An 18,696-nucleotide genomic window follows, 5' to 3' on the forward strand; every position below is an offset into this window, starting at 1 on the left:
TCTACCTTGGGTATCAATCAGCGAATCAACAATTTGAATGGAGAAATTTTTGGATAATAAGATTGACACCCCTTTTGTTTTGGAGTCTGGTGAGGTTGCGTGATAACATGTTGGATAATGATGGTTTGAGAGTTTTGGTATGGCTTGCGACTTAAAGTGAGTCTCCTGCAGGAAAATTACGTCTGCGCGCATCCCCTTTAGACTGTTTAATATATTAGATCGTTTTTCAGGGAGATTCAGACCTTTGGCATTCAAAGAAATGAGTTTTAGCTTACTGGGCGTAATCATAGTCTTGGAGGATGCCATTTAGAGTAGTTATCTAGTGTCCCAGGAGAGATAAGGAGTTGAACTGTCTTGACCGGTGGCTTTTAGGGTGTGCGATGTAGGTGGTGAAGTGCCGTGTGGTTAAGTAGGGGGGTTGGAGGGGAGGTGATGAGGGGGAGGAGGGTGAAACGTCCAGAGGGATAGGGAGAGAAAAAGGAGAGGGAAGTACGTTGGGTAGGTTGTAGTCTTATCTGCGGAGTATCCTTTCAACAATAGAGAGGACACCCCTGGGAGGAATGGGGTAACAATTGGGATCGGCAACAACAATTAAGTTGCACCGATTTTGGCCCCCAATATGTGTCAGGAGAATCTCTGTCGAGATCCCTGTGTGTGGGAGTGATTGGCGATTAAGGGAGAGAGGGTTTCTGTTTGGTGTTGAGTCTAGAGTCCCGTGAGGTCCTAAGAGCTAAGGGTATGACAGGCTATGAGCTCTACTGAGTAGGGTGTGGGAAGAGGGGGGGGTTAGCTGGGCGTTGCAAGGATGATTCGCCTGGGATCATCCTTGTGTTATGAGAGTAAGAAAACAGGTAAGGGGAAATCTGACGGAAATAAAGCTTACGGAGAGAATGACCTTAAACAGTAAAAACGACTCAACATAATAAAATTTTTGAACTTTAAGATTATAAAGAGGTAAATCTTCAACAATAGAACAGAACTGTCGCAACAGGCATGGTGTCGTGGCGTCAATCAATATTGCAAAAATACTGACAAATCAACAGTGCGTTCTGTAGATAACAATTGTTAAGTGTCTCTGAGACGTCCCTTGAGCATATTGAAAACATTGCGAAACCTAATACGTAAAATGATCGATGGTGTCCGCCTGGTTCAGTTACAACTGATCAAGGAAATCAGCCATTTCAAGTTTGTATAGGGTAGGAGTGCGCCAAAGTGCACAAGGTGGCGAGTAATAGTATCTAGAGCAGGGTCGGTGGAAATAATAATGAACTGTGCCAAAAGCTGTTCATTTTCAATGTGTGGGGGGCATCAGAAACAGGCGGGACACCAGCGATCGTAACAGTATGCTATCAGAGAAACTGTAAAAAAGAAAAAATGAAGGTTAGTAACATGTTTTAGCTAGGTGGCTAACAGCTAAACAGTTCTAGATATCAGCAAACACGTTCTGGTCTGAGTCAGTAGTCGTTGGAGACAGCTCTCAGTAAGGGTTAGAATAGCCACCATTAATACTAGGGTAACCACTCGGAACCCCCACCGGGGATCTTAGTGAGCATCGCAAAGCGTATAGGTTATTAAGCCGGAGGCGAGGTCCAGAAAGATATTGGTGTAGTTCGTGTGAAACGGAATAGAAAGACACCATAGAAATGTAACTAAATCACTGTGGGAGAGCCCAAGCAAGTGGGTGATGGTAAACAGCTTTAAATTAGGGCTGTTACTGATTAAAATTTTTGTGTTCGATTAATCTATTTTTTTTTTAATCGATTAATCGATTAATTTCAATTAATTATAAACGCACATACAGTTTTTTCAATTTTTTTTTTATTAAACTTAAAGAACAATGTAGAAAGTTAGTTTAACTTATAAAACGTATCTAGTATATCTAGGCATCACTTTAGCCAGTCACGAAGACATACCAGGGTGTTTACATTTTCTGGAAGCAGACAGGATCGCATTTTATTTACGATATACCCTGAAGAACTGAACAGTCTTTCACACGGAACAGATGTTGCCGGTACACAAAGAATTGTCTGCACAAAACTGCTTAGGACAGGAAAACGATGGTTATTAAGTTTCCACCACATGAGCGGATCCTCCGTTTCTGGAATGGGAGCTTCTACTTGGTACCGCGTCAGCTCGGCCTGTACACTGTGTACTGCATCTGATTCGTCAGCTGAGGATTGTGATTCAGAGTCACTCAGCAACAGAGTAAGTTTTTGTTTCTTCGGCACAGGTACTTTTGTCTCATCATTGCTTTTTCCTTCTAAGTCTGTTGGACGTCCTGCTGGCTGTGTTCTATCGTGGAAGGGCCTGCATGCATTCGACAATGCTGTCCACACTGCTTCGCGTTTCTCTCTTCTTAAACAGGTGAGTTTCTTGTAACGTGGATCTAAAGCCACAGCCATTTGCAATATTGTCAAAGCATCAATGCCTTCAATTCTGTTTGTGAAGTCGTTCAATGTTGCAGTTTTGAATCGTCCAATATAACCTGGATCGTCATCATTAACTATTAACAGTCTACGCAAAAAGGCCTGTAATGGAAGAACGGCAGAACATGTCGCATATTGTTCCCCCCCAACATATTCCGTAGCATCTGCAAGTGAACCTAAGACTGATGTATATTTGGCCATTTTGTCCCAATCTGACTCTGTCAGTTTTGGTCCACTGTAGTTTTTTGGATGATCAATGTGATACTGCATTATGGCATCTTTGACTTCCAGCAATCTGGCTAACATCATGTAGGTACTGTTCCAACGAGTTGCCACATCCTGTTGCAATTTGTGGAACATGACATCTTTCGGCGAAGAGACACTGGAATGGCTGCTCTTCAGTTCAGATGTGTTGGCCGAGCTGTGCTTGAAATGTCCAACTAAGTGTCGACATTTTGCCACAAGAGGTGATGAGTCAGCTGCCTTCAAACCTGCTAATATGCTAAGTTGAAGACAATGTGCGATACATGGTATGTGACTGTAATCCGTTTGTCCGATAGCAGCAACCATGTTTCGTGCATTGTCCGTTATGATACAGCATATTTTATCGGTGATGTTCCATGTTGCAGCAAACTCTTTATAGAAACTGGCAACGTTTTCAGCAGTGTGTCGTTCATCCACAAGTAAGCAACCTAAAGCTACTGATCTCAGTTTCCAGTCGGAATCAATCCAGTGTCCTGTTATACCACAGTATGATTCATTGTTGTTTGAGGTCCAAAAGTCAGTAGCGAGAGCAATACTGTGAATACTTTCTATAGCTTTCTTATGCTGTGTTAGTTTCTCGTTGTACATCTGACCAATTACAGCGTCGATGGTACGGCGAGTGGGTAACTTATAAGTCTGGTTTTGAAGAGCTATACGTAGTACTGTTTGTAGTCCATCATCTTCCACAATTGCTGTTGGACGTCCTGAACTGGCAATCCACTGAGCAATAGCAATTTTCAAGTCCGCAGAAACTTTGTCACTTATAGGCTTGTTTGACTGAGACGACAAGAAATTAGATATTGATTGTACTGAAGAACTCTTCTGCCGGTCACTGTTGACAACGTGTTGATACTTAAGTGGATGTTTGTGCTGTAGGTGGTACGTCAGCGATGTATTTGAACCACGAAAAGCAAACTGTTTATTGCAGTGAATGCAGTAAACTTTGTTGCCATCGTCTACTTTGCCATCAGCAGTTAGTCTAAAAATGAAATGCTTGCTCAACTTTCCGCTTATATGCTTAACTGCAACGTTGCTTTCATTGCTCGCCATTGTTGTTTACTGTCTAAACATCTATGTAAATTAAAATTTTATATAGAACGCCAAGGATCTCTTTCCGTCACATTGTTAACAGTGGAGGTTTTCAAGTTCTCACAGAACGTTTCCCTTTTTGCCCCCTTCCCTTGATGGAGCCTGATGCATCCTCCTGCTCCACAGATAGGTATCGCAATCCAGTGGGTGCAGTTTGCACGCATTCAGCAGGGTAAGTCTCACTGTCCAGGCTATAAAAGCAGAAAGAAATATGCAATCAGTGCAAAAATTAATAAACCCCCCCCCCCCCCCCCGTATGCAAGCTGAACACTAAGGAATTTCAATTTCCACAAAAAATATACACTGTCCAGGCTGTCCGGTGATGTCACGGACATTAAGGGTGCAACAGATCAAAAAACTCACAGTTTGGATCATTCCTCAGATCAGAGTCACGGATTGGATAATTTTTCGGAACACCACCATATATAGTCCCCACTGTAATATCCACATCTCCCCCCATACTGCAATACCCACATCTCCCGCCATACTGTAATATCCACATCTCCCCCCATACTGCAATACCCACATCTCCCGCCATACTGTAATATCCACATCTCCCGCCATACTGTAATATCCACATCTCCCGCCATACTGTACTGTCCACATCTCCCCCCATACTGTAATATCCACATCTCCCACCATACTGTAATATCCACATCTCCCGCCATACTGTAATATCCACATCTCCCGCCATACTGTACTGTCCACATCTCCCCCCATACTGTAATGTCCACATCTCCGCCATACTGTACTGCCCACATCTCTGCCATACTGTACTGCCCACATCTCTGCCATACTGTACTGCCCACATCTCCGCCATACTGTACTGCCCACATCTCTGCCATACTGTACTGCCCACATCTCTGCCATATTGTAATGTCCACATCTCTGCCATACTGTACTGCCCACATCTCCGCCATACTGTACTGCCCAAATCTCTGCCATACTGTACTGCCCACATTTCTGCCATATTGTAATGTCCACATCTCCCCAATACCTTAATATTAACGATTGTCTGCTCTGTCCGGAATAGACAGCAGGCAGACCCATCCATCTTCAGAGTAGACGGAACAAACAGGCGGGCGATGATGACGTCAGCGCGCCACTACTAAGCCGCCGTCGGGTGGACCAAGATGGCCGCGGCTCCGGAGCTAGGCCGAAGCCGCGGCCTTTCCTATGGGCGTGACCGCGGAGCTCACTCCGCGGATCGTCCTCGATCAAAATAATTTTGATCGATCAAAGAAATTAACGATTAATCGAACAATTAATCGTTAATTTCCGCAGCCCTACTTTAAATGGGATATTGCTGAAATGATATACGTTATTGTTCAGACCAGTAAGTCCAATCACAGGTGGTACGGTGAGGTTGGTGAACGAATATAGTTCATCATGGCTCACTGGCCAAATAGAGTCCGTGTTTGAACATCGGAGGGAGAGTGTGGTACACGGACTGATCAGCTGGCCAACTATTTCAAGATATGGGATATTGGTGGGAGATAACAGATCATAGGTAGTCAGGCAGGAAGACAGAAAGTATTCCTGAGAAGAAATGGCTCAGAAGATTGGAGTGTGAAAACGGCACTTATCTGGGTTACAGCGAAAGATGAGGTGAGAACAAGGATCGTTCCGTTCTGCTCTATGATCGTCTTTGCCTCCTATGGACTGGAGATGCTGTGGGGCTCGTATTTCTCGGCAGCCCCGTAGGTCTCTGCGGGGAGGACGGGCAAGTTTGTCTTCGGCGGCGGCTCACGCTGTAATTACCTGCTTCGGCAACTCCTTCCATTGATTCTGCCCTATGCAAAGGAGATATGCGGAAATCACTATACCAGTCCGGTACTTCTACCAGTGGGATATGGAGAGAGCTACAGAAGTGTTCCAGATCTTCAGGAACTTTAAGATGGAGAGTGTGACCGTTGACGGTGGCCGCTAGGCAAAATGGAAATTTCCATCTGTATGGGATCACTCTGGCCCTCAAAACATCCAGCAGAGGCTTCAGCTCTCTCCTCCTTTGGAGCGTGATGGCAGAGAGATCTTGAAAGATTTTGATTTCTGAGCCTTGATGTAGAAGTCTCTCAGTGCTTCTGGCCTTACGCATTATTACCTCCTTGAGGATGAAATCAGAGAGACAGCATATAACGTCCCTGGGGGGGTCAGTCTCTCTGCCTCTGGGGCGTAGGGCTCTGTGGACTCTTTCCATCTGAATTACCGTGTCTGGGGGACGGTCAAGCAGGTCGTTGAAAATGGCTGTAACTTCTCTTGCTAGTTGTGGGGCATCTATGGCTTCGGGGAGACCTCTCACTCTTAGGTTCCGCCTCCTTCCTCGATTGTCGAGGTGCTCTAAGTGACGGTTCATGTCACGGAGATGGATGGCATGCGATTCAGTTAGCTGCTGTACGTGACACAGGGCCGCATCATGGCGGGCCTGTGTCTCTTCCACCTCCTCCATTCTAATGGCCATGCTGTGGAAATCCTCTCGGAGCTCTGAAATAGCCGCTGACATGGCTGATTTTATATCAGCAGCAACAGCACGGAGGTCAGCAAGGCTCAAGGACTGCTGTGTGTCAGAGGCAGATGGAGGATGCTGAGGGCTACGGCTCCTGGAGCGAGGTGCGGCTCTGCTCTGTGAGGAGGCCTCGTGCATTGCGGCCTGCGCCTCCTGAGACGTACCTCAGGCTCGGGAGCGGAAAATGTCCGGTATATGTTGAGTCGGCGGGTGATCCACGTCCCGCTGAGATCCGGTTCGGATCGACGAGACCGTCTGCGGTGTGCTTCCCATCTCGGAACGCAAGGGAGCCGCCAAGCTTAAGATAGCTGGACCACGGGGACCGGGAGCTCTAGGTTAGGCGTCCATCTTCCCTCAGCGCCAAGCCACGCCCACTCAACCTAGCAGTTTTAATAAAATATTAATACAATTAGCATAATACAATTAAATACAGTTATTTGCAATGAGCATTTATATACACGTATTAGTAATAAGCATGAGTAAAACAATAAGACATTTTTACTACAGCATTTTGCAAACATTCACTGACTTAATCTGCCTCCCTTGGAAACACAACTGTTTCTCTTGAGTGATGGACAATAAACTTTTCTCTTGCAGTTTCCGTGAACTAGTAGTTGGGCAGCCTTTGTTCATACGTGCTTGTTTCCTACCAGGAAGGTCCGATAATTGTTAAATCAGCTCATTTTGAGGCAGGTCATTGTCAGATAGGGAATGAATCATGGCAGTGTTATAGTCATCATTACGTGGCATGTGACGTGACTTTTTTCACATTCATTTCATACAAGTCATCTAAACAAGTGTAATATTTCCTGAAATAGTTTAAGATAGTACACTCACGTGCACTGTTTTTACTGAAAAAGACATGCAGTTATACATGTCTGTTATTACGCAAGCAGTTGCAAAATAACAGGACCAGGGGTAGCAGCATTTCCATGCTATCTGATGCTGTAACGCCACAGTAATTTCTAAGCACTTATTCCACGGAACAAAAATGTCAACTGCAACCAAAATTTCAAATTGACTGATACATTTTTAGATTGAGCTGTGTGTTGGAGGAGAACCCGTTTGTCAAAAACCCATCAACTTCTGTGAATTCCTATTGTGGGCTGTACATAATTGGCTATTCTTCAGTTTTTTTTCTAACATCTAGAATTTTGGATCATCCATGGAATGATTCTGAAATGATAGACAAGTAAACCAAAAGATGCCAGAGATAAATGGGTTATGCCATGGTTCCTTTCAATCTGTTGGCAAGGAGAAGAAAACTTCATGATTGCTTTTCCATTCTGCTTATTAAGAAGGTAGGATTGGCTCAAATTGGTCGGGGAAGTTCTATGCAAGAACATTGAACCCACCAAAGCTAAGAGAATGATGCAATTAATATGGTGGAGCAACCCTATGTTAAGAAGTTTGGTAGATGCTCCAGTGTAAAATTGTCGATCTGTTTCTTATATCTCTTCTTATATCTCTCAGGAACTCTAGTGGTAAGATTTCTGCACTTTGGTTCTGAGTTCTGCCAAGACCATTGACCATTGATATTCTACTTTCCCTGATGAAATAGTAAAACATTTTGTAGTATGCAACTGTGAAAGAGTAATGCACATAATTGGATGGAAAATCCAAAATGTCAGCAACATCCAGTGCCGATCCTGACCTCCCTGGGGCCCTAAGCAAAATTCTACTAAGGGACCCTCTAACTGACCCATGATGCCGTGAACCATGTAAACCATTTGCCATTGCCACACAGTCACACCTGGCACTTACATCAGGGTCCCCAGAGAGCCCCCCTTAAATCAGTGTCCTCAGGGAGTCTCCCCCTACATTAGGGTCCTCAGAGGGCCTACTCTTACATCTGTGTCCCCAGAGGGCCCCGTCCTTACATTAGTGTCACCGGGGGGCCCCTTCCTTACATTAGTGTCCCCAGAGCGCCCCCCCTTACATTAGTGTCCCCAGAGAGCCCCCCTTACATTAGTGTCCCCAGAGGCCCCCCTCTTACATCAGTGTCCCCAGAGGGCCCCTTCTTTAAATTAGTAAGAGAATAGAGTGGACTGATAAAGATTGGTGGGCTGAGAGAGGGAGGCTGAGAAAAAAGGGAGGGCTAGGAGAGAAGGGAGGGGGCTTAGAGAGAGGGGGCTTAGAGAATAGGGAGGGCTGAGAGAGGGAGGGTGGCTGAGAGAGATGGTGGGTGAGAAAGTAGGGGGCTTCAAGAGAAGGGGGATGACTGAGAGAGAAGGGGGGGCTGATCGAAGGGGGAGGGATGAGAGGAGGATAGGATTGAGAGGGGGGTGAGAGGGGAGTGGCTGAGAGAGAAGGGAGGGGGGCTTAGAGAGAGGGGGGGCTGAAGGAGAAATGAGGTGGGCTTGGAGAGAAGAGACGGAGAAAGGGGGCTGAGAGAGAGGAGGGACTGAGAGAGGGGAGAGGGCTGAGAGAGAAGGGAGGGGGCTTAGAGAGAGGGGGAGGGCTGAGAGAGAAGGGAGGGGGCTTATAGAGAGGGGGGGCTGAGAGAGAAGGGAGGGGGGCTGAGAGAGATTGAGGATGAGTTGGGGGAGATGAGAGACCCCTAGCCCTATTCCTGCAGTCCCACCTCTGTCCCAGTCTCTGTCTGCAGGTGTGTTTGATGACAGACAGTCCCTTTCATACCATGATGCCAGTCTCCTGCTTTGATCCGTCCAATTCCAGCGGCTCCCGCCTGTCCTCTGTGACAGCTCTGTGCCCCCAGTGAGCGGCGAGCCTGTCCTCCAGCTTTGGGCTTCACAACAGAGCAACAGTCCATGCTCTGGAAGAATGGGGTACGCTGCGCCCGCTTGCCTCCTGGGGGAGACGGAGTCAGAGGGTGAGGTCAAGGAGGAGGCCGGTGTCACGGTGGAGCTCTTCACCCGAGTCCCAGGCTCTCGGGCTTATCTGCAGTGTGCTTACCAGATGGCAAATAATGGGGAGCGTTTAAATGTATTCCTTCCACATCCTTAGGATTAATCAGGAACTATAGATCACCCTGGAACGGACCATCTAGACCATGTTTAAGGACTCCCAGACTTCATGCTTCTATTGTGTATATTGCTATGATGACTCAAAAAGAAGGGAAGCCTCCCATAGTATAAAATCATTAAAACATTTTATTAAATACGTTCGAATTGCACTTACGAACATAAGCTGTATCAATCGCTTCGGATAGGAACAGACAAAAAAAGCCAGCCGGCGAATTTCCCAAAAGCCCGACCTCCCCCCGTAGGGTGTGGTAGCGTCACTGCGTGCCTTCCCAGATGTGTTTTGTCTCAGATGACGCCATCTTGAGGCCACACACCTGGAGCCATGGTAAAGCTCAGTAGTGAGTATGGGGACCCACAACCCTGCCTACCCTGTGTCTTTATAACTAATACCATGCTATATTGCCAAACATATATTTTTTTCATCCTAGGTACATTGTTACACACATCCACCCCTGAAGAGCGAAACTAGTCGGGTAGTATGATGCCTGTGTACTATGACTACTACTACATCTATGTACCAATATTCCTTGTTTATGTATCTTTTTTAATTGGCAACTGTTGGGGTTATTTATTCATGTAAACACTTGTACTTGAATAAACCACTATATTTACTCAGGGCCATTTTTAAGGCAGGGCAAAAGGGACAGCTGCCCTGGGCCCTGTCATTGTTGTGGGGCCCAAAGCAGCTGCTCATACTTGCTAACTATCCTGGTTTAAATTTACTCATCCCTTGAGGTTTTAGTCCTGTGCTGTGTCCCAATATCTCAGTGTGAAGTTTTGCTACTAATGCTGCCCAGCTCTGCCCTATTGTTGTGTAAAGATGACTCACCTGCAGACCCTGTGTTTACATGTGAATTATGGGCATTCATATGTAAATAGAGGCACCATTCATATGTAAATAGGGGCATTCGGCGGCATTGATAGGTATATCAGGCCCCCCTGAGGTCATATCCACAATTATCTCTGTTAACCAATCAACAAGCAGAAATCATGTACTATAACATCTAGCAACTAATCAGTGAGCCGTAATGTGTGCTGTAACCTCTAGCAACCAGGCAGTGAGCCGTAATGATACACTGTAACCTCTGGCAACTAATCGCAATAGTGCCTGATCTGATTCAGTAAATTGATTTTGAGTCTAGCTGCTATTTATTGTATGTCTCGGAGCAGGTGGAGAGCAAAACTGCATGGGGGGGGGGGGGGGGGGCCCAAGAAAAGTTTTGCCCAGGGTCCAATCAATATTAAAGACGGCCCTGTATTTACTACTGTTATGTTTACTGGCGGAAACGGTACCCACTTCATTTAAAGTCCCAGGGTGAATCCTTAATTTTTATATGTTAAAGGGATGGAAGTGTGTCACTGGGGACACCAGACCTTTACCTTTTCTTTAGGTATGGTTAGTGGTAGAAAAGTTTTCTGTGGCTGGGATGCATCCCTTTTGTTGGCTTTAGGACCTGCCTGCTAGGAATGATGTTTTCAGGGCCTCAATCACCTGCTGGTGGCACTGTGCTTCCCAGAGCGGAAGGCTGTAGTTCTAGTGTCCACCAGCAGGGGTCTTCAAGCAGCCAACAGATCCCAGTAATCTGTTTCCATTTGGTGCTGGCTGCTGGGAGAGTATTTAGGTCCTCCCCTACTAGTGCCTCTTGCTCCAGTGTCTTGGTTCAGTTTAAAAAAACAAAACAAAAAAACATGTCATACTTACCTCTGTTGTGCAGTTGGTTTTGCACAGAGTGACCCCGATCCTCCTCTTATGGGGTCACTTTGTGGCGCTCCTTGCTCCTCCTCTTCACAAGTGCCCTCTCCTTCGTGGACACCCATGCGGGCACGCTCCCGTGTCCTGCTTCTGTGTCTATTGCCACAGAAAGCAAGACTCGGCCCCGCCTCCCAGTGCCAGTGCTATTGGATTTGATTGACAGCAGCGGGAGCCAATGGCTGTGCTGCTATCAATCTGTCCAATAAAGACACAAGACACCAGCTAGAGCTGGAGTGCTCATTCACAGGGAGAAGAAAACCGGGTTCAGGTAAGTAAAATGGGGGGCACTGGGGGGCTGCAGCACTACAGAAGGTTTTTCCCCTTAATGCATAGAATGCATTAAGGTGAAAAACAACAAGGGTTTACAACCCCTTTAAAGCATACACAGTCTGGTCTCGGTCTCCTAAGTGTAGCTACACAGATTTGGTCATCCCTGCTGCTGATTCCAGGAAGTAACCAGGAAGCCATTATACATCTGCTCGTTCTTTGGGAGAGCTTATGAAATTCCCCTACAGGGGAGGTAAGGCTGATTGCATCCCTCCTTTGGTAGAATGCAAGGACTTTTCAAAAACCACTGCCAGGACACAAGTGTTTCTTCTTCAGACATATCTCTCTATGTGCTACTAAGAATGTTTGCTATTTGTTCAAGTGTAGTGCCGCCATTACCTTGTATGGCATTGAAAGAGCCTGGTATAGACTGTTATTCTGTACTATAAGGCTACTACTCTTAAGCACCATACAGAATATTAGATTTTCTGAAGATTTTTGTCTTCAGATTTACCACAACCATGTAGTGCAAGGGCTTGACTGACTGCATACAAAGTGAAACTCTTAAGGTTTGACTTCATATTATATGGTTTTGGTAAATCTGAAGACAAAAATCTGCAGAAAATCTAATAGTGTGTATGGGGCCTTAGGCTTTGATTTATGCTGGTATTCTCAGTGGGGCCAACACTATGGGGGAGGCGAAATGGGGTTAGAATACTCTGGCTAGACCAGGATGGTATAACCCCAGAATTCCTTAAGGAGTTTTGTTACTATGTTCTGCTCTGTCTATAGTGGGGATCTTGGGGTGCTCCATACTAAAAGGACCACCAGTTACCACATGTGTAAAAGGTAATGGTAACTGTAAGCGCAAATGCAAAAAGTGCATACAATACTTTGAAAGTTATAGCTGACTAAGCATTGAGTCCATAGTAATAAAACCGACAGTCCAACGGTTAAACTGGTATCTGACAGTTCAAAGGTTAAAAACAAATATAATGGCTGATCAACAAGGTGGCTGCTGTCCTCAGAGCTGGCTCTGTAGTAGACAAGAGAAGGGTAAAAAGGGAAGCACCACCTGAGTTCAGTATTAGAGAGTATGTTTAATGACACAACGTATGGTTACACTTACAGGACAACAAAGATTAAAAGGCTCATCTGTTATTCAGTGGTCCATGGTGGGTTCCTCAAATCCCGATCCGGATGATGCTGCAGAAGTGTAGGGCTGCAGATAGATGGTTATCAGCGGAGAGTTCCTCCTGTGGCCATCAAGAAGACACTGGGGCACATGGAACGCATGTGACGTCACGGGTCATCCGATTGCTTCCGGGTACACTTCCGGGGGGGGGGGGGGGGCTTCCACCAATGGGACAAACTGGTATTGGATTGGCTACGCACTCAGAGCTGCTGCTCCTTCAATAGGCCACAACAGGCCTTTTGTCACTAGACATACTGTCTAATACGGCACTCAGGTGGCGCTTCCCTTTTTACCCTTTAGTTACCACATGTGTGCCTGACATAGAATTAAATGTTACCGGTCTTGAACACTGCCTTATGTGGACAACTACACAACAACTGCAATTCACTAAATCTAATTGGACTCAACCCGAAAAAACCTGACACTTATCGTAGCATAGTAGACACATAGCCAGATCTCCAACACATCTCCAAATTGCCTCATTGTTCAAGAATAGTTAGAAAGTATAGCCCGTCCACAAAAGTGTAAAAAAAGTAAGAGTCTCATCCATCTTAAATTCTTCATATTATTTTTTCCATGACATCCAAAGTAAATGCATACATTCTTTCTTCATCCAACATACCACACTTCCCAGATACATTTCACCCCTAAGGGCTTGCTTATGGGGATTAGAGTAGGTACATACCTTGTAAGTTACTCTAATGCCTGTGAGCAAGGACTTAGGGCTATAACCCATCTGGGGAGTGTGGAATGTTGGGTGGAGACAGTGTATGCATTCACTTCAGTTTTCATGGAAAAAACAATATGACGGTTTTAAAATCATACACATGATCAGATTTTCCGACAGGAATTGTGTGATGACAGGCTGTTGGTGGAAAATCTGACCATTTGTATGGTCCATCGGACAATTGTATAGCAGGTTTTAAAATTTTCTGCAGACAAATGTCTGTTGTTGGATTTTCCGATCGTGTGTACACAAGCCTGTCGGACAAAAGTCCAAAGTACAAACATGCATGCTCGGAAGCAAGGATGAGCCAGAAGCAGTCGGTCTTGCAAACTAGCCTTTGTAATGGAGAATTAACATTTGTGACGTGGCAAATTATGAAATCTCAAAATACAGCGGCAATTCTCTTCTTCTTTAATTAATGAGATAATAATGAAGCTGCTTTGCTGGTGATACTGATGGAGTTATTGCAAACAATTTTTCAAAGGCTTTTTTTTTCTAGTGATATCAAGAATAATATTATTATGCTTTTTTTTTTTTGCTTTTTTTTTTGGCAAGTTACCACAACACCATTATCCTGTAGTTTTTAAGTTCAAAGATACAACTATGTTGGTGGTAATTTTACATTGTATTTTATTAAATGTAACTGCCTACTCCCAAACTGTCATTTGAAGTAAAAACACATATCCAAGTATTATTCAACACAATTTTTTTATCGTGCATTAAAAAAAGAAAACAAATAAAATAAGACATGCTATCTGTCAATATAACTTAACCAAAAAATGCATTCTATGCATTCAAAAATATATAAAATATAACAAATCAAATCATTATTGTTCAACCAAAAAATAAAATAAAAGCCTCATGCATGTGTCCTGCTTCTTAATATAGGGGGTCAACAATGCCAAGAGTTGGTGAAAGCAGGGGTCCCTCATCCGAAGATAATTCCACAAAAACATCTGGATTATTCTCCTGGAGCTCCCGCAGCAAAGGCATATGACATAATTGGCCACTATTAATAAAGCAACCAATTTTTGTTCCAAGAACTCCTCCTCCTCATGTTCCTGGACTGGACTTGGGTCAAAGCACTAACTCCAAGGTCAATAATAAAAAATGTTATCTTCTCAGATTCCGCAACATGTCTGGTTGATGAACGGCCATTCAGAAACAAACTGAAAAGCACAAAATGAAAAGCGCAAACTGAAAAGCGCAAAATGAAAACCTCGAATCAACACTCACCAAACTTCTACTAACACGAAATTAGCAGAAGGAGCCCAAAGGATGGCGCTAAAGAGCTGAAAAACCACGTAGTAGGTCAGTACGTTGGTGTTTGTTGGCCAACAATTCCTTGCCATTTGTATGCAAAACAAAATCCAGGCACACACCTTTGGAAAAAAGTCTGAGGTTTTGTCTGTAGAAAATCTGATCGTGTGTACGAGGCTTTACACTTATCCTAGAATGTTAGCTTTGTAAAATAAGGCTTTTTTTTAAGGAAAGTAGTATTTTGAAGAAAGTACTCTACTTTTTACATTAAGCCAGTAGTTATCGATATCTCACCTCTGGAGGGCTGCAGGAGAGTTTTATAATGACCGTAGTAGTCTGTACCCCATACAGGAAATACTTATTCTGGCGGTGCAGGAACGATTTTTCTTCAGGGGGATTGCTTGCTTTGCACTTACTCCATTCAGAAAACATCTTGTATATTTTTAAGTGAATATATGGTATTCGCTTATTGGAGTGTAGATCATGATGTAATTAACCCCTCCTTACTGTCCAACAGAGAACATCCTTTACTCATTGAAAAAAATACAACAGGTTTCTTGAATGGTGAAGATGAGGAGCAAGCGACTCTTTTGCCGCGTACACACGACCAGACTTATGTCCGACAGACTTTCGAAGGAGTTCTGACGGAGTTCCGGCAGAGTTCTGACGGACTTTCCGAATGAGCGGACTTGGCCACACACAATCACACCAAACTCCGACGGATTCAAACGTGATGACGTACAACTCGACTCGAATAAGGAAGTTCATAGCCAGTAGCCAATAGCTGCACTAGCGTCGGTTTTAGTCCGTCGGAATAGCATACACACGAGCGAATTTCTCGGTAGGAACTGGGTCCGGCAGAGTTCTTGCGGAAAAATTTGAAGCATGTTCCATTTCTAAAGTCTGTCAGAATCAAAAGTCCGTTGCAGCCCACACACGATCGAATAGTCTGCCGGAATCATTCCGTCAGACTTTGGATGTTGAAAAGTCCGGTCGTGTGTACGGGGCTTTTGTCTTCAGAGGAGAAGACTCTTCAGCACCAGCATAACAGGAAAGAGCTTCTTGTATGTTGCCCAGACTACTCCAGTGATTTTGAGACTTCCCTGCAGCCCTCTACATGTTAGACATTGATATTTACAGGTAACTATTGATTCAGCATGTACTATTGATTCAACATAACAGCTGAGTTTCACAATAGGAGTCTACATATTTCTCACAGCACAGGATTCCTTTAACTGCTTGCTAACCAGCTGCCATCATTATACGACGGCAGGTTGGCACAGCTGCGCAAATCACTTTAGCTGTACAGCGGCCACTTTAAGAGCTATATGGCACGCATGCTCGAGGTGTGACGCAGGAACCGATGCATATGGCCGGCGACCATGATGTCCGCCGGCAACCTGCTGTTGCTTTTCAGAGACCCTGAACGGGGATCTGGCAATGTAAACAGACAGATCCCCGTTCTGTCAGTGAAGTAGAGAGAGATCTGCTGTTCCTAGTAATCAGGAACAGCGATCTCTTTCTACTCCCAGTCATTACACTTCCCCCACAGTTAGAAACACCTCCCTAGGGAACACTTAACCCCTTGATCGCCCCCTAGTGTTAACCTCTTCCCTGACAGTGACATTTATACAGTAATTAGTGGCTATTTTAAGCTCTGATCACTGTATAAATGTCAATGATCACAAAAAAGTGTTCAATCTGTCCGCCGCAATGTCGGAAGTCCCATTAAAAATCTCTGATCACCACCATTACTATTAAAAAATTTTTTTTATAATAAAATTACCATAAATATATCCCCTATTTTGTAGACTCTATAAATTTTGCACAAACCAATCAATAAACGCTATTTACCAAAAAATATGTAGGGGAATACATATTGGCCTAAACTGATGAAGAATTATTTTTTTTTTGTTTTTTTGGATTCTTATTATAACAAAAAGTAAAAAATATTGTTTCTTTCCAAAATTGACGCTCTTTTTTGCTTATAGTGCAAAAAATAAAAACCACAGGAGGTGACCACATACCACCAAAAGAAAACTCTATCTGTGGGAAAAAAAGGACATAAATGTTGTTTGTGTACAACGTCGCATTACCACTCAATTGTCAGTTAAAGCGACGCAGTGCCTTGTCGCAAAAAATGGCCTGGTCATTAAGGGGGTAAATCCTTCCGGGGCTGAAGTGGTTAGAGATACAATTTCTGTCTATAACCATTTATAATTCTACTAGCAGGTGTCTGTTGTTCGTCTGCCATCTAGGATAGCGGTTATAAAAACAGGAGTTGAATGGTATGGGAAGCTGAGGACTTGTTTGTTCACTGCTTTTGTTCTGATTCAGGATGTGTGTGTTAGAACAAGAAGAGTGCAATGAATGCAAAAAAGAGTGCTAAATTACCAGCAATGACCTTAGTCTGTCACATCCTCAGGCTATTTATATAACTTGGAAGTGCATTTAAAATTACTTTGCTGTTTATTTTAAGGACAGGAAGAGTGAATCCACTAAAACAACTAAGAAATGACTGAAAGTGTCAAACATTTATATTTAGGCATTTTTCTTTAATTTAAAACATATATGGGCGTACATATTTTCCCTTTTTTGCCAATAATACAGTTTTTTAAACTAATCATGCTTTATGATCTTTATTTTGTGATGGTAATGATTTTAGTTGTAGGTCAAAAGAAAATGAAGCTATTGCATGTTGAAATTTTCCAAAAAGATCCCTTAACTTTCACTTGTCATGTATAATGCTCAAACATTTGGTCTGGTTTCTATGAAAATTTATCTATGTTCAAGGTTTTGTGCTGATGCCCTTGTGCCAGTGTGTAATGTCAAACTCTTCTCGATAAGGATTGTGCCGTTATTTGGCTCTAAGCCTTTACATTATGTCCGTAGTATTTATAGTAGTTTTGCTTGTCTATCTATGTACTGGGTTATGCTTCTATCCGTGTAGAGTTACTGATCTATTACATATTACAAAGATACAAAGAAAGATTTATACAGCACAGTGGTGTAGTGGTTAGCACTCTCACCTAGCAGTAAGAAGGGTTGCTGGTTTGAATCCCAACCATGACACTACTTGCCTGGAGTTTGCATGTTCTCCCTGTGCCTATGTGGTTTTCCTCTGGGTACTCCGGTTTCCTCCCACAATCCAAAGACATGCAGGTAGGTTAATTGGCTTCTGTCCAAAATTGGCCCTAGCATATGAATGGGGACCTTAGATTGTGGGCTCCTTGAGGGTAGGGACTGATGTGAGTGTGCAATGTACAGGGACAATTGTAGACACTCACTCAGGTTGGACTGGTGTCTTTATTCAACCTTACTAACTATGAATGAGAGCACTATTAATGTCAGTGAATACTACATAATTTGTACACTGACAAGCCACAGAAATGTGCAAATTTGTTTTGGTATTATTAGGATTTGGGCAGAACTGGCATTATGGAGAGGCATTAGGACCCAATGCTTCCCCAAAATAAATCTGGTCGTCCCCCTCCCACCTACTAATGGGCCGCCTGGTTGAGGAAGGGTTAATGTTCTGCATTTTTCCCCTCGTTTTTCTGGGTTCTGCCCTCCACCCTGTGTTGCATATAAATAGGGGGAATGCTGAGCTCAGGGGTGGGAAAAAGGAATTGCATGGGAAAGATACATGACATCCACCAGTGAAGATGTAACCACAAGGAACCTGCTAGCTGCACACATGGGAATCTACCTCATAAGGAATATGGGATGTATGATGGTACAAGGCGTATGGAAGAACAGGAACTGTTAGCACAGACAAGGTGAAGAGAAAGGAGCAGAAGTCCACCATGAAGGGTTAAATCAGCAAAGGAGTTGATATTATTATTTTTTTGTGGTTGAGCTAAATGGACTTGTGTCTTTTTTCAACTTGACTAACTATGTAACTATGAGTTGGAGAAAGTGTGTAATTGCTATGGGTAACCAAGAACTGATAGTGCAATAGCAGCTAGCACTAAGGTCTGATACCAGGAATGAGTGACAGCTGCTCTGATAGTAAGGGGGCCAGTGCTTTGGCTCCCTCCCTAGCAGTCGGTTCCCCGAAAGTAATTGGGACTGGACCCACTGTAAAGAAACCCAATGAACCTAGCCACATGGTATGGGAGAGCTGCATGTATGAGAACCCAATTCTGGTGGGACAGGAAAGCTTTACTGGTGGAGCTGGATACACGCACAGTGGTGCCCCCCTCTAAATGCTACATTGTGCAAG

At 44.0% G+C, this 18,696-nt stretch overlaps 1 protein-coding gene across 1 annotated transcript; it reads right to left on the minus strand.

Moving 5' to 3' along the window:
• Positions 1-1,886: 1,886 nt before the first annotated feature.
• LOC143986703 (E3 SUMO-protein ligase ZBED1-like) lies at positions 1,887-3,740 on the minus strand. Its single transcript, XM_077485111.1, has one exon. The coding sequence runs from the start codon at positions 3,738-3,740 to the stop codon at positions 1,887-1,889; it is 1,854 nt and encodes a 617-aa protein (XP_077341237.1).
• Between the last annotated feature and the right edge of the window lie 14,956 nt (positions 3,741-18,696).

This window comes from Lithobates pipiens, unplaced genomic scaffold, assembly GCF_037356315.1.
Source record: "Lithobates pipiens isolate NorthernLeopardFrog02 unplaced genomic scaffold, aLitPip1_a1.2 Scaffold_18, whole genome shotgun sequence".
Classification (NCBI taxonomy): domain Eukaryota; kingdom Metazoa; phylum Chordata; class Amphibia; order Anura; family Ranidae; genus Lithobates; species Lithobates pipiens.